The 14,883-nt window shown below is 41.1% G+C and overlaps 1 protein-coding gene across 1 annotated transcript in view; it reads right to left on the reverse strand.

Annotated features, from left to right (window-relative positions):
• ARHGEF28 (Rho guanine nucleotide exchange factor 28) overlaps nt 1-14,883 on the reverse strand; it is a 562,380-nt gene that overhangs the window by 107,885 nt on the left and 439,612 nt on the right. The window contains 2 exon segments of the mRNA XM_030193284.1: nt 3,884-4,006; nt 7,112-7,359. Of these exon segments, the coding sequence (XP_030049144.1) occupies nt 3,884-4,006; nt 7,112-7,359 (371 nt within the window).

The following is a 14,883-nucleotide window of genomic DNA, read 5'->3' on the forward strand; positions in this document are numbered from 1 at the left end:
AAGATGCCACCTTTGGAAATCTGATTATGCATCTCTAGTATCTTTGGATTTTACATGTAGAAATGCCTTTTATAAAACTGCCCAACTATATACACTGTACAAGTAAACTTATGTGCATATAGTCAGTTTACTTGAACTGATTTTCCTGAGAGTGGGGTGTAGTTAGTGTTTACATGCATACTTTATAAAATATGCGTTTATGTGAATAAATTAAGCTGTGAAACCTGTGTATGTAAACAGTAGATGTCACAATCACAATCAACCGAAACCTTACAGTAGAGAGCTAAGTGAAATCTACAACAAAGAAAATGTTCCACTCAATGTGGAAACTCAAATGCGTGAAGCCATTCTTCCTGAGAGAAATGTTTTGCAACTTGATACAATCAATGGTACTAAGCCATGTAGACTACTGCAAAGGAATATATGCAGGATGCAAAGAACAAATCATAATGAAACTACAGACTGCTCAGAACATGGCAGTCAGGCTCATATTTGGAAAAACACATTTCGAAAGCGCCAAACCCCTCCGAGAAAAACTGAATTGGCTCCCAATCAAAGAACATATAGCCTTCAAAATCTGCATCACGGTCATTAAAATTATCTACGGCGAGACCCCGGGATATATGACAGATCTCATAGGCCTACCAACCAGAAACACAATCAGATCAGCAAGGACATACTTAAACCTCCATTACCCGAGCTGCAAAGGACTTAAATACAAATCAACTTATGCAGCCGGCTTCTCCTACATACGTACACAACTGTGGAATGCACTACCAAAAGCCGTAAAAACAACTTATGACCACCTAGACTTCCGGAGATCACTAAAAACAAATCTATTGAAAAAGGCATACCCTACGGATCCTGCTACACAACGAAACCAAAGCTCGCAATGGACATAACATAACTCTTCCTCTTTAAGTTTTCAAATGTGTCTGTAACACATGAACCTTATCCTACCACATATCACACTATATTTGTTCTTTACCGGACTGGGCGAATGCTTTACGGTACCATGTAAGCCACATTGAGTCTGCAAATAGGTGGGAAAATGTGGGATACAAATGTAACAAATAATAATAATAAATGTGTATGGGCAAGTTACATGCTGTAATTTTCACAAAGGGAAACTATGGGGCCCTTTTCCTAAGGCGCATTAGGTGCTGTGCACTTGCAGTGCCTGCCAAACCCAGGCTACCGCACCCCCTGCCAGTAATTTCAGATTTGGTGCACTCCCATACCGCCTGGATGATTTATTTATAATTTCCTCCCAAGCGTATCGTTTCTGGTGCTAATTGGCACTTGGTGCGTATTGACCAGTCACCGCGCATGTATCGAGTGAGCCCTTATTGTTAGATCAATGGGTGATGTTAAGGGTTCAGGCTGGTTTTGGATGCACGCTGGTGTCAGTTTTACTGCAGCCCTTTTCCGGTTCCATTTTTAAAAAAATCCTTTTTTGCAGACATGGTAAAAACTGGCCCGCGTGTGCCCAATTCATGTGCCTACATTACCACAGGCCACTTTTACCGCAGCTTAGTAACAGGACTCCTCAGTGCCTACTTTCCTTTAGAAAACTGGTTTGAATTATATACACACCTGTCACACAGGTTAGGTGGCTCATTGTAAAATTACCTTCACGGTTGGCATTATTTTTCTTAGGGACAATTTCTCCAAGTGGGTTAGTTTTGCATATACCATGGCAGGAATGAACTTCACTCCGAAGCCAGGGTATGTGGCGTATGATCTCAGTCTCTCAAATTTACTGCTAACACTCTTGCTTTAGTACTTGCATTGTGCCAAAGAGACCTTCTCTCTGGAGTTCATAAGATATAACATGTATAGGCAACTTATCCAGATGCATCGGTAAGTTATTTTTAATCAAGCCTGTGGCACCCAAAATGATGGGAAATATTTCTATATCTTTCTGCCACTATTGTTTTTGGTCTCAGATTGCATTTCTTGATTGGTACTCATTTGGGACGTACACCTCTATAATCAATGCCGTTCGGTATTTTTCTCTTTTATCACTATATCCATTTTTTTTTTTGCATCCAGCATTTTATCAGTCAGGATGGGGATGTCCCAGGTGATCACAATCTCTTCATTTTCCACAATTCTCTTAGGGTCATGATCCCAATGCTTTTCCAGTACACTGATGTTGTAATGCTTACAGAGTTTCCAATGAATGAGACATGCCACCTTGTTGTGCCTTTCTGTGTAAAAATATTCCACCATCAACACTTCTCAGCCAGCCACAAGATAAGTAGCTGTTTTCAGTTCTTTCTTACAAAATCTACAGATGTCTATTGCACCAGTTTTTTCAATGCTTGCTATAAATCATCTTGTCTGCAATCTGCTGTCCTGGGCTGCAACTATCAACCGCTCACCCTTAGGTTTTAATTCACTTTTCCTTAACCATTCGTGTGTCTGATGTTGATCCATGAATGGCTCCTGGAGTGACATTTTGTATTTCCCACTGTACTTATGCATTTGCCACTTGTTGTTTCTCCCCTGCTGATCCAGTTCCTTGAAGAGCTTTTTTCTCATCTTTTGCAAATTCTATTACTGCCTATTCTACTTATCGGAATGCTTGTCCAAGTTTAATGATAGAACTGGATTCTGGAAGTTTTATTCATATTTCAGTGACCTTTGTGCATTGGGAACTAATGATACCATTAGGTAAGCCTGGAGGCCTATGATAGTAGCTCGATGGGTGTAATCTACTTCTATGGGACCCATCCCTCCTTCTGATCTAGGAATGTACAGTCTAGGCATACACTGATTCTTATATATGACCTCATGGGCATGGAGGAGTTTTCTTGTTCGCCTATCTAGTTTTTCTCGGTGTGCATCATTTTGTATTGATCTTCATTAAATTTCATTTTTCATTTAGATGCCCTATTCCTCAATTTTGCAAGCTCCTCTTAGTACACTCTAAGCTATATTTAATAATTTTGTGTCAGCTGTAAATTTAATTACCCTGCTTATTACTCCTGTTTCCTGACCAACTCTGGCTCTAGTACAGATCCCAGGGGAACTTTACTTCATACCTTTCTTCATTAGGATAATCGATTGTAATGCTACTCTTTGCTTCCTATAATTTAAAAGATTACCAGTTCATAAGAGGACATTCCTTCATGACCCTTTAATTTCCTCTACATCAACAGGTTTACCCCTTTTCATATGCTTCATTTAATAGATTAGTAAGACATGACTTTGCTTCAGTAACTTCATGTTGGCTTTTTTTTTACCCACATGCCTGTCTGTTCTTAACACCTGGTTCCACCATATTGCCAAAAGTCAATCCACCATATTGCCCCCACACAATCGTCAGGCTCCCTGTTCTGTAGTTTCCGGGGTCTCTCCTACAATTCTTTATATAACCGGCATTATTTGATACCTTCCATCTCTCTGCTACAGTAGCTAATTTTAAAGACAGGATAGAGATTATTAGAGGCAGATTTGCAATTTCATATTTGGATTCCTTGAGAATTTTTGGGTGAACACTATCAGCTCCTTGTGATTTACTACTGTTTAGTTCAGGTTTTTTTTAGTATCTCTTCCAGATTTACAGGTGTATTTTTTTTTGCCTTAGTTCTTCTAAATCATCCAGTGTGCATATCTACAGTGAAGACCAAAGTAAAGAAATGGAATGGGGTGCAAAGTACTTGTATGCTTTTGCACCTGGACCAGAGCAGGTACAAACTACATGCTGAAAATTATTCATGGACATTACATAATTAATCTTCATGCACAAGTGTCCACCCTCAATCCTGCCCACTTTTACCAGTGCAGAAGGGAGCAATAAATCAATCCAATTACTGTCCCCTATTTCTTTCTATATGACATAACATTGTTAAGACTTATCTAAATAGAGACTTACTTTGATAAAACTCTGGAATTTTTTATTTTGTTGTAGTTCTTTGAAGAGATTCACTGCTTCTTTGTGGTGGCTGCAAAATTCTCCATAGATCTGCTTCATTTTATGTGCATTTTCTTCTGAAAACTAAATTTAAAAGAAAACAATATAAAACCTTAAACCGAGTCATCTCAAAAAATTTCATACCATAGCAGAGTGGATGGAGGAGGCAAATGCCATTTAGAATATTGTATCCAGTTCTGAAGGTCATATTTTGAAAGGATTATCAACAGGCTGGATGTGATCCAGAAAAATGCTTACCAAAATATTGGAAGCTCTACACCAAAAACCATACGCATAACTTAGAGTTGAGGACAGGCAGGAGAAATATGATTGAGATATTGAAATATTTCAAAACAGTTCAGCGCCTTCCTGGCATAGGGTCATCCAAATTAATTTTAGGGGACAAAGCAGAATATAATCCCTCCCCAGTTTTACACCCAGGAAAGCTTTTGTTCAGATCAAATCAGCTTATGCATATACAGGCTATTTACATATATACTGTGAAAAGTTTATAAATAGTGCACAAGAAGCAGACATTTGTAGAAGGACAGTGCTCTAGACCAAGAGATCATCAATATGTTCCTACATATTCACTTCATTCTAGTCAAAAGATTTGCTTTAAAATTTATTCAGCTCAAGAAATCAAATGAATATTTACCCCAGAGTGGATGCTAGCTGCCCAAGTCCCAGTTTACAGACCTATTTCCACTACATATTAGATCTGAATACAATCATTTGACTAAAAAAAATTATGACTTTTCTCCCAAATATCTGGCACACTAGCCTAGGTTCATCTGCCAATAGACTAAGTACATAAGTATTGCCATACTGGGACAGACCAAAAGTCCATCAAGCCCAGCATCCTATTTCCAACAGTGGCCAATCCAGGTCACAAATATCTGACAAGATCCCAAAAAAGTACAAAACATTTAATGCTGCTTATCCCAGAAATAAGCAGTGGATTTTCGCAAGTCCTTTTAATAATGTGGAGGAGTGGCCTAGTGGTTAGGGTGGTGGACTTTGGTCCTGAGGAACTGAGTTCAACTCCCACTTCAGGCACAGGAGGCTCCTTGTGACTCTGGGCAAGTCACTTAACCCTCCATAGCCACATTGAGCCTGCCATGAGTGGGAAAGCATGGGGTACAAATGTAACAAAAATAAATAATGGTCTATAGACTTTTCCTTTAGGAAGTCATCCAAACCTTTTTAAAACTCTGCTAAGCTAACCACCTTTACCACATTCTCTAGCAACAAATTCCAGAGTTTAACTACACGTTGATAAAGAAACATTTCTCTGATTCATTTTAAATTTACTACTTTGTAGCTTCATTGCAAGCCCCTTAAGTCCTAGTATTTTTGGAAAGAGTAAACAGACGCTTCACTTCTACCCATTCCACTCCACTCATTATTTTTTAGACATCTATCATATCTTCCCTCAGCCTTCTTTTCTCCAAGCTGAAGATCCCTAGATGCTTTAGCCTTTCCTCCACTGTCTTGTGGTTATCATGATGGATCTTCAGATGGGGGTGCTTTAGAAGTGATAGGGCATGAAAGGGCAGAGGAAAGGCCCTGATGGGGCTGGCTGAAGTCTACCTGCTTTCATTGCTGCTGCTGCGAGTTTGAAGGACCTGGGGAGGGGGGTCATAGAGAGAGAGATGCCTGACTTATATGGGGGGGGGGGAGAAAAAGGGAGAAAGAGACAGATGCTGGAAAGCAGTGGTTCAACAGGAGGTGATACCATTTACAGCTGTGGGCTTTTTGCTAGGCTCATGCAATGGTAAGTATATCCCTATATTGACAGGGTTACGAGTATAAACGAACCTCACTGTATTGCCTGTAAGACGTACTAAGCTGCATGCAGTTTTTTCTGAATTTCAAGTGGATTAACTGAATTGCAGATATCGCAATATGGTTATCTGGTGGGTAATACATGTAGAATAACAACCAAAATTAATGCATATATCTGCAAGTCTCTGCGTTAATTGCTGGGGGCGTTCCTAACATTTTGCCATTTACTTAACACAGAGAAAAATTCTTTATTGTGCATTAACTGAATTGCAGATATCGTAATATGGTTAGCTACACCTAATTCAGTTGGTATGCCATGTTATCTGGTGGGTTAATACATGGCTGTGGTGAAACAGGGAACTTATGTCTGTGATGTATCATGTGGCTCTCTGACATATTTTTCCCCAGTGCATTTCTCTTGTTTGGCCAGCAGGTGGTGTCTGTCTTCTGCTTTAAAGCTGTTGCAGAGGTGACTATTTTCCTTTCAGCTTAAGTCCTGAGGGAAAGTAATCAGCACTGCTATTTAGCCAAATACCCCTCAGTGTTAATGCTCTGGGCTCTGACTGGCCCTGAAGTTCAAAATCCAGCCAGTATCTACTGGAAATCCCCAATTTCAGAGAGGGAGTGTGGAGGGTAAAGATCTCTGCACTGAGACCCTGTTCAAAATCTGTGAGCAGTTATTTTCTTACACCCTCAAGGTAGTATTCAGGTAGTAATAAAATGTCTAGCTAGTTTTACTGTTGATACTAGTTATTTTACCTGTTATTGTTTGCTAAGTTCTTGGAACTTTCCCTTCCACCCTTTTCTTCTATTTTGATCGTTTTGTGGCAGCATTTTCTTGCTTTTCTTTGGTTAGGTGTAGTTCCTACCCATTCTTCATTCCATTCCACCACAATCTGCATTAGCTGTTAACATGGAAATTACTGCACATTAACTGCTAAGGCTTTACTTTAACAGTTAAGAGCATGTTAGTTGCCACGTTAACAGCTAATACAGGGGCCCTTTACTAAAAGGTTGCTGTGCAGCAAAACAAACTACCGCAGGCCTAAAGTGGCCTCTGGCGGTAGTTCTGCCCCCAGCGCTTGGCATTTCTGGTGCTCCCGGAAATTCCAGAAAAATATTACCGCTGGGTTAGCGCGGGAGCCCTTACCGCCACCTCAATGGGTGGTGGTAAGTGCTCCCCCCCCCCCCCCCCCCCCCCAGAAATGGCCACACAGTAAGTGCATACTTACCGCATGGCCATTTCTTTTTTGGGGCTTTTTACCCACTGCAGTAAAAAGGCCCTCAGAGTGCACAAAAACGGCTGCTGCCGCAAGCACTGGGCCCCTTTTACTGCAGCTTAGTAAAAGGGCCCCACAGTTTGGTAAATTGGCCCCTAATCCTGTTATCAGAACATTGTACCTGTTGTACTAAGATGTCGCCTATCCTGTTGATTACAACATTTCTGCCATTTCCCTCAAAAGATTCCTGTCTTCTCTCTTTCATCCTGGAGAAAAACTGCATGTGAATCTCTAAAAGTTCATCTAAGCAGGGGAATATTTTGTCCACGATGTTGTGATCCAGTTGGAGTTCCTCCTTCATTCCTTTCCTGAATATTTCGGACATGATGAACAATGTCTGGATGTGATGTAGCTCTGTTTGCATCAGCTCTGTAATACAAAGAATGAAAGACAGGACAGTGAAAGTGGAAATTCTCTTCAAACGTGTTTCTGATTGTTTTAGCTGTACATTTCTCTTAAAATTATTACATTCATATTGTTTTATCTGTAACTTTCTCTTAAAATTCTGACATTCATGTGTGCTATACCTTTTTGAGGTAAAAGTTAAGGATTGTCACAAAACTCATTAGTAAATTTTACAGGTTACTTATAAAACAATTTTCAAAGCCATTTATTCGGGTAAATAGTTATTAGCTGAAGTAAACTGTTTCAAACCTGCCTTCCTCTGCACAGCTAAAGATGAGATGAGCATAAATTTTCATAACATGCATACTTAGCTGGGTTAAGGGAGTTATTGTTGAGCCAGGGGGGGGGGGGGGGGGGGTAGGGAGAGACAATGGCAACGGTTTAAGCTGGTAGAGTAAAACACTGTGGGGCTGATATTTATTGTGAGGCAGTAAATGACTGGTAAGCCTCTCACCACCGTGAGCTGAGTTAACCCCAGATAGTCAATGCTGGTGCATGTCTGGCCTCCAGAGTTACCGAGTTAGTGCAGCAACTCAGAAGATAACCACCTACAAGATGATACTCAAACTGGTACACAGTTAACTTGGTTGATAACATTAGGACAGTCTTTCAGCTGTCCTAACTTTATCTATTCACTTAACCCTAATCCTCCTCCCAGGGCGGCCAAGAGACAAAGTTGGGCCCAGGGCAAACAATCTTCAGGGCCCCGCCACTGACCCCCCCATCACCGCCACCCCTTCCCACATCAGTGAACGAGAGAGAGTGATCTGCTGGCTATAGGTCCTTCTTCCTGCCACTTCCCACCTCTTGTGAAATAACTTCCTGTTTCCACATAGACAGGACATGACAGGAAGGACCTGTGACCGGCAGAGCAGACTCTTTTGACTGCTGGCAATGGGCCCTCCTTGGAGACTGTGCCAGAGGAATCTTCCCCCCCCCCTTTTTTTTTTTGGTGGCCCTGGCTCCTCCAATGCTCCACTTCTGGACAACCTTTAATCTAGTCAATTAGTGCTTTGGCGGTCAGAGAGGATATTCAGTGGCACTATCCAGTTAAGTGCTGCTGAATATCCACAAATGACCAGCTTGGCCTCTCCTGCCCAGTTAAACCCTTTTGAATATCCCTTTCAGGTGAATTTTCGAAAGAGAAGGGCACCCATCTTCCGACACAAATCGGGAGATGGGCGTCCTTCTCGTTAGGTCGCCCAAATTGGCATAAACAAAAGCCAATTTTGGGCGCCCTCAACTGCTTTCTGTCGCGGGGACGACCAAAGTTCACGGGGGGGTGTCAGCAGTGTAGCGAAGGCGGGACTGGGGCGTGCTTAGGAGATGGGCGTCCTCGGCCGATAATGGAAAAAAGAAGGGCGTCCCTGACAAACACTTGGGCGACTTTACTTGGTCCATTTTTTTCCACGACCAAGCATCAAAAAGGTGCCCGAACTGACCAGATGACCACCGGAGGGAATCAGGGATCACCTCCCCTTACTCCCCCAGTGGTCACTAACCCCCTTCCCACCATAAAAAAAAGTTTAGAAATACTTTTTTGCCAGCCTCAAATGCCATACTCAGGTCCATCGCAGCAGTATGCAGGTACCTGGAGCAGTTGTAGTGGGTACAGTGTACTTCAGGCAGTTGGACCCAGGCCCATCCCCCCACCTGTTACACTTGTGGTGGTAAATGTGAGCCCTCCAAAACCCACCAGAAACCCACTGTACCCACATGTAGGTGCCCCCCTTCATTCCTAAGGGCTATGGTAGTGGTGTACAGTTGTGGGGAGTGGTTTTTTTTTGGGTGGGTTTGGGGGGCTCAGCACCCTAGGTAAGGGAGCTATGCACCTGGGAGCTTTTTCTGAAGTCCACTGCAGTGCCCCCTATAGTGCCTGGTTGGTGTCCTGGCATATGAGGGGGACCAGTGCACTACGAATGCTGGCTCCTCCCATGACCAAATGGCTTGGATTTGGTCATTTTTGAGATGGGCGTCTTCTGTTTCCATTATTGCTGAAAACCTGGGACGACCATCTCAAAAATGACCTAAGGACGACCATCTCTAAGGTCGACCTAAATTTCATGATTTGGGCGTCCCCGACCATATTATCGAAACGAAAGATAGACGCCCATCTTGTTTCGATAATATGGGTTGCCCCGCCACTTTATGGGGTCATCCTGCGAGGACGCCGTCATGAAAACTCAGGCACCCCGTTCGATTATGGCCCTCCATGTGTATATGGAATTTTCAAAAATATGAATGCTATTTTACCCTCCCTTCCGTCCACTACAGCCAAGCATTATTTTTCTTTTGAGTATTAGTTGCAAGTACATGCAGTAAGTATACCAGTGTATTTTGCAGCACATATTTTATTTGAAACTTGCCCCCTACAAATATAATATTCAAGGCCCTGGAGTTAGACTGTATACAGGTACCATGCCATGCAAATTCTTTATACCCCTGTACATTCTGCTGTTTAAAAAGTGCAATTCATCATGCATTAAAATAAAAGTGTTGTTTCACTGATCCACACAACATACTCTACACAACATCCACACAACCTACTCTACATTTTTAAAGTGAAGGAATAATTATAAAAAGCCTTGATTGCTGAAGTCGTCATGACACTTAACTTAGTACTTGATGAAAGCCCTTTCTGCATCAGTAACAGCCATAAATTGTTTAGGATAAAGGTTCTACTAAATTCACACAGTGGGATAGTGCAGCTTTTGTCCATTCTTCTTAAGAGAATAACTCAGATTGTTTCCTTAATGCATGGCTACCGACATCTACAGGACAGCCTGATCTTTTATGATAGGCCAAATGTGCTTTGAGGGATATTCAAACAGTAAAATGTCTTGTAGCCTTCCCCCAATCTGTACCTTTGAATAACTTTATCCCAGAGTTATTTTGGTACAGAGCTGGTATAAAGGAACTGGGCACCCTAGGTGAACCTTCAGCCATGTTATATATCATCAGAGTACAGTTTAATTTAAATAGGTCAGGCAAGCTGCCAGATAATCGTATACCTAAACATTAGAACCCTGTGTGGGCAATTTTGAAGGTGTTACTTGGTATGCCTCATTACTTGGTTTTACAATGATGTGGATTAATGAGTGACATAGTCATAAAGGGCTAGATTCTATATATGGCACCTGAAAAACCTACGCAGAAAAAAATTACGCCTAGGCATATTCTCTAAAACACACCTAAATTTTATAGAATAGACTTAAATTTCCACATGGTATATAGAATAAGCCAAGCGGCTCACCATGCGACCAAATTTGGTCACATCCATTTAGGCCACATTTTTCTTGGTATAAATCCAATGCTTTAATTAGGCGCAGAGCGGGTATATTCTATAGATTTTAAAAACGTCCCGCCCATAGTCACACCCCCTTTTTGAACTATGCAACTTAGAATTTAGGTGCTGCACATTATAGAATACACTTAGTGAGTTCTGTGCCTAAATCTCAATTAATGCTAATTAGTGCTGATAATTGCTTGTTAAAATCCAATTAACAATGCTGATTGGCTAGTTAACCAATTAAGTTATGTGCATTGTTATAGCATACACTTCGGTTTCTGTATGAATTTTCAGGCGCCATATATAGAAACCGGGGGAAAAGGGAAATAAGTAAATTTCGGTTTGTTTTCTCCTAGTAGGATTTTTGGTTTAATATAAAATTCACTCTGGTGATTTGTGTATATGTAGTTATATTGTTCTATCTTTATGTATGCTCCAAAGTATCTAATAAATAATTTTAAAAACACTACATCATGTTGAGTGTTAAGAAAATGTGATCCATAAGCCTGAACAAATAAAATAAATAAACCAAAGATAATAAAGACAACAAATAACAGAGAATATTTAATAAGTAAACATATACAATATAAAACCAATTCAAACCAAGCCTATAGAGCAATTTGTGCTAAGATTTTAACAGTCGTGTTCCTAGGCTGCCTGACACAAGGGGCGGATCGCCGATGCGCCCCCCCCCCCCCGGGTGCAGTGCAGCCCCCCCCCCACCAGCAAAATTACACCCCCCACCACCAGCAAAATTACACCCTCTCCCCCCCCCCCCCCCCCCCCCCCCCCCGGGTGCATTTTTACCTGCTGGGGGGGGTGCCGTGCGCCTGTTGGCTGAGTCCGCTCGTTCCCTCCCTGCTGCTCCCTCTGCCCCAGAACAGGAAGTAACCTGTTCCGCGCAGAGGGAGCAGCAGGGAGGGAACAAGCGGACTCAGCCAACAGGCGCACGGCACTCCCCCCCCCCCCCCAGCGGCTTGTACTCAGGGCGGACCGCCCCCACTGCCCCCCCCCTTGGTACGCCACTGGATTTTAATATGCTATGCACGGGAAGATCTGCACATTATAATTTAAAACTTTTACTTCCTGTGCTTTCAGTTTAGCAAATGTTATTTGTATCTTGAACCTTGTAGAAACAAGTTTCTTCAGGTCTATATTTTGTGCAATTTTATGTCTGTTGACAAAGTAGCCAGCCCAACATGTCTTCCTTACATCATTGAGGAATTAATACATGTTTTTAATGAACAATAGTTTGGAAAAGCATTGATCACCACTGGCCAAAGAAACAGGGAGGGCAATAAATATATTGGAATCGCTATTAGTCAGTTTATGTTTGCAAAGTCCAGTTCATCTTGTGGCAAAGCACACTTTGGAATTGTCTTGCAATAGCTTGCAATTGTTTATTGAAGACTTATTTTTATTTATTTATTTTAACATTTATATACCACCTTAAAACCTGGGTGATTTCAAAATTACATACATAATAAAAACAAGACACAAAAAACAAAATACAAAACAATCCAATTATTACCCACTAGATTAAATCAAATAAACAGTATAGTAATCACTATTCAGTAGAATGCTGCCACAAAAAAGCAGTTTTTTAAGCTGCTTCTTAAACTGAAACACATACCTACATAAACGTGCGTGACCTTTGAGTGTATTCCATAGCTGTGTACCTGCCACTGTAAATGATGAAGACCTTGTTTATGTATAGTGTGATTGCATAATTGGATCCAGTGACAATTGCATTGTTTTATCCGATCTCAAAGATCTGGTAGGACAGTATACCTTCAAAACTCCCCGAAAGTAGGCAGGAGCAACCGCATACAAAGTGCGATGGATTAGTGTCAAGGACCTTATAATATATCTGCTGGACAACAGTTTCTTAAGAAATGGTGAGACATGAACAAACTTACCCATCCCAGCTATCAATCGTGCTGCCACATTTTGTACCATCTGCAAAGCCCTAAGTCTCGGTGATGATATTATGAGATATACGGCATTGCAGTAGTCTAAGCGTGACAACACTAGCCCTTGTACCACAAGTAGATAACATCGGTTTAAGCCTATGCAGCAAATGTAACTGAAAAAAACCAAGCCTGAACAACTTTACTAACCTGAGCACTCATGTTCAAAGTGCTGTCTAATTGAACACCTAAGAGTATCATCTCCTTTTGCACAGGTATGTATTTATCACCCACATTAACCCTTTCAGGCCATAAATTGTGCTCAGCTTTCCCCACAATCATGACCTCAGTCTTATCCACATTCAAACACATTCCATGCAACGCCAACCAATCCTTCACCTGCCCCATATACCTATTTACTATATCGCTTGAACAGACATTGCACAGTAAAGTGGTTTACAAACTAATAAAAACATGAAAGAAAATAACTACATTAATGAAAAGTAAAAGCAAACACTCGTTCCAAACAAGAGGTAGACAGACACAATCACACAAGGAATGTCCGAATCTGCCAAAGCCAGCTATGTCAGGTGCCATATGCCTGCTAGAAAATACACATTTTAACTGCTACTTTAAAACATTTTAGGGATAGTTCTCCTCGGATCGCTAGAGGTAGGGAGTTCCATAGGCTTGGGTCCATATAGTAGAAAGCAATATGACTAGTAAAGTCAGGCAGGGTTTGGGTAGGACCATATGGTGGTCATTTAAAGATCTAAAGACACGTGCAGGGGAATATGGAATAGTAAGGGAAGATAACTAAGTAGGAGTGCCAAAATGAAATGCTCTAAAGGCCAACAGTAGGGTTTTGAATTTTACACAATGTTCAACAAGGAGCCAGTGGTGTTGCTGTAGGACCAAAGTAATGGACTGATTTTAATAAATTACAGAGAAGGTGGATGGCAGTGTTTGAAGCTTTTGGAAAGTTTATTTGGTAGCACCTAAATAAATAATATTGCAGTAATCAAATCTAGTCATAAGGATTGACAAGACAAAGGAGTGGAATACATCATGATTTAAAAAAATTGAATTAATCGTAGTTGTTGCAAAAAAATAAAAAGAGATGGATTTATATACTGAGGAGACTTGAGGGGCAAATGAAAGCTGGGAATCAAAAATAATGCCAAGCTAGTGGAAGGTCTTGACAGGAGAAATAATAGTGCCAAAGAGTTGGAGGTTGGAACTTTGACAACTATAATGGCCAGATAGCCAGCAGGCTACAGTTTTTTCACAATTTAAAATGATTTAATGTTTACTGAGCCATTGTGCAATGGAGTCTCCACAAAGCTGTATAGACTTGATGTCCATGTTATCAGGATCAGTGTGATGAAGAAGCAGGATATTGGCGTAAAAATGAAATGAAATCCCTGACTCTTGAATAAGAATTGCTAGAGGGCTTAAAAAGGGATTAAATAGGATAGAAGGCAAAATGAAGTTGTTTAATTGCCGATTTTCCAAAAGGGATCTTAACTGTAAAAGTGCATACATCTGTAGTCCTCGTGTTGTAAAGCCTACTCTAGTTTCAATGTTCAGCAATTTTTTTTGGTGTACTATTCCGCAAACTGTGAACATTATGAAGGAAGCCATACAGAACTGATTTGATGCATCTGTGCAAATCTTTGCTCACTGTTCTGCTGTCTTAAGGACTGCAAAATAAAAGTTCACTTTGCATTTTTCTTCGGCTCTCTGAATAGACTCATGGAGGGGCATTTTTGATACGACATCTAAGTCCAACTTTGGACATTTTGCCCAAAATGTCCAAAATTCAAGTGGGGAATATTATATAGCTATTTTTGAAACAGCAAAATGTCTATCTTTTATTTTGAAAATGGCTATTTGCTAGATGTTTTTGTGCTCTGTGAGTTTATCTTTTTGGTCCATTTTCGGGGGAAAAAAGTCTTAGTGAAAAATGCAGAAAAACAAGCCATTGGGATTTAGGAGGAGACAGCATTCTTAGTAGGCTGGCCACACAGACATCCCAGCAGAGCAGTGGGGCACCCTAGGGAGCACTGCAATGGACTGCACGTAAAAGCTCCCAGGTACACATCTCACTCTTTCCCCCTTATATTGTATGGTAAGCCCTCCAAAACACACCAAAAGCTTACCGTATCAAACTATACACCACTACAATAGCCCCTATGTCTGCAAGTGTCACCTATATGTGAGTACAGGCTTTTGGGGGACTGACACATTCTACTGGAAATACCGCTCACTGGGGGTGGAACTACCACT

Source organism: Microcaecilia unicolor, chromosome 2 (genome assembly GCF_901765095.1).
Source record: "Microcaecilia unicolor chromosome 2, aMicUni1.1, whole genome shotgun sequence".
Taxonomy (NCBI): Eukaryota; Metazoa; Chordata; class Amphibia; order Gymnophiona; family Siphonopidae; genus Microcaecilia; species Microcaecilia unicolor.